This window comes from Chaetura pelagica, unplaced genomic scaffold (genome assembly GCF_000747805.2).
Source record: "Chaetura pelagica isolate M959 unplaced genomic scaffold, ChaPel_1.0 scaffold101, whole genome shotgun sequence".
NCBI lineage: Eukaryota > Metazoa > Chordata > Aves > Apodiformes > Apodidae > Chaetura > Chaetura pelagica.
In genome coordinates, this window is record NW_009952564.1 from 6,177,736 (window position 1) to 6,182,462 (window position 4,727).

Consider the following 4,727-nt stretch of genomic DNA (forward strand, 5'->3'; position numbering starts at 1 on the left):
TCACTAGTTTCTTTTAGATCCTCCGCAGGAAATGAGGCTTGGGTCACCTTTTGCTGCACGGATATATTTATTTCTTGGAGTTGAGGAAGAAAGCACTATCCCATTGGAAACCCTACCATACCGCATCTATACATGATTCTTGGGAGCCTAAGTTTTCCGAAGTCCTGTCCTTTGATATAAAATAAAAAGCAAATCCAAGAATGCCACCACCTGGAATCATGGTGACCCCTGAGTCGAGCCTTGTGTCTAAGCACCCACATTGGGGACAGCTACAGCTTGAGTGACTGCCTTGGCATTAGACATAGAGGGGTCACTGTCCTTCGTGTGACCGCCTTGGCATTAGGCACAGCAGGGTCACCATCCTTCATGACACACCAGCTCTGCACTTGCCATTCAGACTGTTAGATAAGCCCAAAGATAGAAGGGTGAAGCTGTGAGAATTAAGGAACTACTCCTTGCATTTTCTAGCTGGAGGTCAACTAGCTGAGGCTGTGGGGTTTCATGGCAATAACCAAGTTCAGAGTTACTGAATGGGTTGGAACTGTATCATACTGAAAAACAAATATGTTTTTAAATGACAGCGTTGGAATAAGTCCACAGTGTAAGTGCATCAGTCTGGCAAAGACTTCAATCTATGTTCATTGATTTTCTTCTCAGCATGCCTGCTGCTCAGGCTTTCACAGCAGCACATTAGCTTCTCTTCAGCTCCTTAAACCTGGCATGCAGAACTTGGGAGCTCAAGAGAAGGTGTTGCACCATCAGACCTCCTCCTAACCTTGGTAAATCTGTGCTGCGCACAGGCAGAAAAGTGGCAGTGAAAGCTGATTGTGCAGTTTCTGTCCAGTGAAATGCACTAGTGCTGTTATGGAAGGAACAGGGGAGAGTTCAGAGTAGTGTGGGAGGAACAGGGGAGAGTTCAGAGTAGTGAGCCACAGGTAACACGGGGCACTGCACGCGCTCACTGTGCTCCTCTGCCGTGAGACCTTGGACCAGCAATATTTTTTGCTCCTCTCTACCTGGCACAACGTAGCCATAGTTCACCCAAGACAAACCCACCCAAAAATTCTGGATACTAAAGTGGTCCTCTGGGCTAGCAGCGTGGTGCAGGGCAGCCCAGCAACAGGTTCTAGTTGTAGTTTGAGAAAATAAACAAACAAATAAACAAATAAATGAAATAAATAGCCCAAGCTGTGTAATTTTGTTTTGTTTTGTTTTATTTAGGCTCGGGTTCTATTTTATGCCCTGGTAACAATCTCATTAACATACTTTTCTGAAAACTTCTTGAGATAAACAAGAAACAAAATAAGCCCAGCCCAAGGCAGGTTCCCAGCAGAGATAATTTCAGAGCAATTGTTTAAGGTCTAAGTCATAAAAAACAAAAGAGAAGATTTCTGAAAAAAAATTGCTAAGCAGCCACAACTCTAAATGGTACAGTAGTACCTGTAACCCTTGTAGTTCTCACTTCATCATAATTCATTCAGTCTGGATTACTAACGTAAAGTTTGCAGTCTGAATCTATAAAACTCACCAGATTTTAAGTCTTAGCATTTTTTTTCCCACAGAAGTGCTCTTGTCTCTCCTCTGACCCTTACTGTATCTCCTTGTCTTACTTTTCTCAGAATTTCTTGAAAATTACAGAGATTTAATTTTTGATTGTCCTGCTGCTGAAGCTCTCCTTCTCGTACCAGCATCTTAGTTTTTTAAAACCTCAGATACAGTGCTACAAACTACAGCCAATCCACGGAATATATTACGGAGGGGGGTGTTTTTTTTTTTAGAGTTGCATGTCACAGAAACATTCACAGTTACCAGCTGCCTGTTGTAGGGTGTAATTTAAGACATCTTGTGACTGATTATTCTAATTTTTCCTAATTACTAAGCCTGTTTTGAAGACATCTTGATTTTCATAACCATTGCATTGCATATGGTTTGACCAACAAAGATTGCAACTCTATTTACAAAGCCTTACCTTAATCATAGAGTCCCTGTATGTGTATCAAAGACTTCCTCTCCTGGTTGTGCTCAGCTGGGTTGAAGTGGGTGGGTGAAAGAGAACTGCAAGCAAAGAAAGAGAATGGGAGGACATGGAGCAAGCCCAGGCAGACATATCAAGTAGTTTTGGGATGCTAAAAATAAAACCTGTGCATGTGACCGTGTAGCTCAGCTTACAGAGCCATCTCTTCCACTGTATTTGTTAACACTGTCATTTCTGGAGGGATACTTCACAGAGAAGATGTGCCCCTTATGTGAGAGGAAAAGAACAAAACCCTTCCCAGAGCCCTGTACCAGCTCCTTGCTGTTCTCTGATGGAGGTCTGCCCTTTACAACTGGACTCCTCTTGGTGCCTACACCAGCTTTCAGTTTCCGTTGTTGTAATTGTCACCATGCCCCCGCAGTCACCAACTCCAGCAGCTGGTGCAGACAGCGATGGCAGGCTTCCCATCTGCCTGGGCAGGGGGAAGCAGAGAGAGAGAACAGCCCAGAGCTGAGCAGCCTGGCATCTCTGCTTGGCCATCTCCCAAAGAGCCTCCAGCTCCAGCTCCAGCCCCAGCCCCCCACTGCGCAGTGAAAGGGTCCCCCCAGCCACTGGGAGGAAGCCTGAAGGGTGCAGCTCCCGGCACCACCCTTTCTCAGCCAAACCTGAGGGTAGCAGCAAAGGAGAGCAGTCACATTTTACCTTCAGCATGGATCCATGAAAACATTTCAGGGGAAGTTTTACAGTGAGCATTTCATACTCATGATGAGTTCATACCTATGTGTACTTCTACTGCCTGTCAGTAAAGTTTAGGGGTACAGATGGGGCACTGCTTCTCCCTGGTGGGTGCTCAGACTGTCTGGCTGCAAAGACACTTCTTGTGACCCTGCTGATGTACGTGACCACTTTTCACCACCTCAGAAAGACAGACAAATACCTTTCAGCTGCAGCAGTGGCAGCTCTGAGCTTCCACGTCACAACAAACTTCTTGCTTTACCTTATCTTTCTTTCCCTATCTGTGAGTCCCCAGTGACTCTCATCATTTGAAACACTGCAGGCAACTGTGCTTTCATTTTTAGGGCTGAACAAAATGTCAGTAGGTGATGACCAAGGTTCACTGGTGCCAATTGTAATTTAGTAGTGCTAAATATGGTTAGCAGTCTGGCTCCATGGCCTTTTTAAGAAAGGGCTGTGTTATCATGATACCATTTTCTGTCATTCCATTGCACTGGAGAAAAAAGGGAGCACTGGTAATACACCTAAACCTGAATTTCACCCAATCACAACATGATAGCTGATCTGTTTACCTGGTCCACTTCCACTCTTCACCCCCCACCCTCCCCAGTTCAGGGTCATTCTTCAGCCTTCAGTGCTGTCATTGTATTTTTAGACTGTGTTTCAAAACATGCTGTTTGCCTGCTTGCCTCACTTTTATATGAAGTAAAAAACTCTTCTCAAAATTTCTATTACTCATTTTAGGAGTAAACTCCCTTCAGCTGAATTAACCCAGATCGCCAGAATACTTTGGGTTTCAGAAGTAGCTTTTGTCAGATACTAAGCTACCTTCTGTCTTAATATTACAGGCACCTACTGTCAGCCTGGTTTTTGGATCTCCATGTTTCCAGATATTCTGAGCTCTGGTGGTGCTTTTTACTGCTTCCATGTATTGCTTGGTGATCACCTAGACCCAAACACCCTGCCCTGGGCACCTTCATGTAACACAACCCCCCCAAGTTTTGCAAATCCTTGCCTGCAGGTGACGACTGTTCTGCAAAAAGGCATCAACTGTGGTGGCCTCTCAGGACAGGGTATCACAAGACATGCAGAATGAATGCAGTTCACCATCCCTGAATATATATATATGGTGGAGAGAAGGGAGCTGAAGAGTGAAGGTGACAGGAATTCATCCTTGTACCTGCAGCACACCATTGTATTAGCTCAGCTGCACCTGAAACCAGACACTGATTAAAACAAGGAGATCTCTGCCACCACCCTTATATGTGCTAATTTGATTCAAGGCATCTCAAGAATGACAACCAATACTGTAACCAGACCTTTTGCTGCAGTATAGATGTGGTTGCTGGTAGGGTGTGAGAAATGTGAAATCTCTGAAAGGAAAGTCTAATCGTTATTTCTTTTTTGATGAAAATGCTTTGGGAGAGAGCTGTTGCCTGTTCCCTTCAATCTCTCTTATCTCAATTCTGTGGGTAGAATTTCTGTGCTATTACAGAAGCCCCATAAATATACCTAGCTAAATGCATATTATATGTATAGTGCATATGTATACAGATAATATGTATACAAACATACGTATCTAGTGATACGGGAAAATTGAGCTAGATCAGGTAGCCTGGGGGAGGTGAGGCTGCTGCATCTCCATGTCCTCAGCCGCAGCCAGCAGCTGGGCCGGGCCTGTATCCCCAGCAGGTGTACACACACACACACACACTCACACTCACACACGCACACACTCTCACACACGCACACACACTCACGCACTCACACGAACACAGGCAGCCCCAGTGGCCTTATCCCACCCCTTCCTGGAGCTGTGCCGATAAGCACATCTGTCTCCCCACACTCGATCCTCCACGGACCACCCGACCCGCTCCCTCTCCCGCCCTCGGTTCCCCCCCCACACACCCCCGAGCGAGCTCCGCGCGACCCCCACGCGCTCTTCTCCCGCGCCTCCCCGCGCGCAGTGACCCCCAGCCCTACGGGGGCCCCGGGGCGCGGAGGGGCCCGCACCGCG

General features: G+C 46.3%; 1 protein-coding gene across 1 annotated transcript in view; it reads right to left on the reverse strand.

The window, feature by feature from the left end:
- The window catches only part of FBXO40 (F-box protein 40), a 16,636-nt gene that overhangs the window by 10,319 nt on the left and 1,590 nt on the right, over positions 1-4,727 (reverse strand). The window contains 2 exon segments of the mRNA XM_009993409.1: positions 1,970-2,005; positions 2,007-2,055. Coding sequence (XP_009991711.1) covers positions 1,970-2,005; positions 2,007-2,055 — 85 coding nt within the window.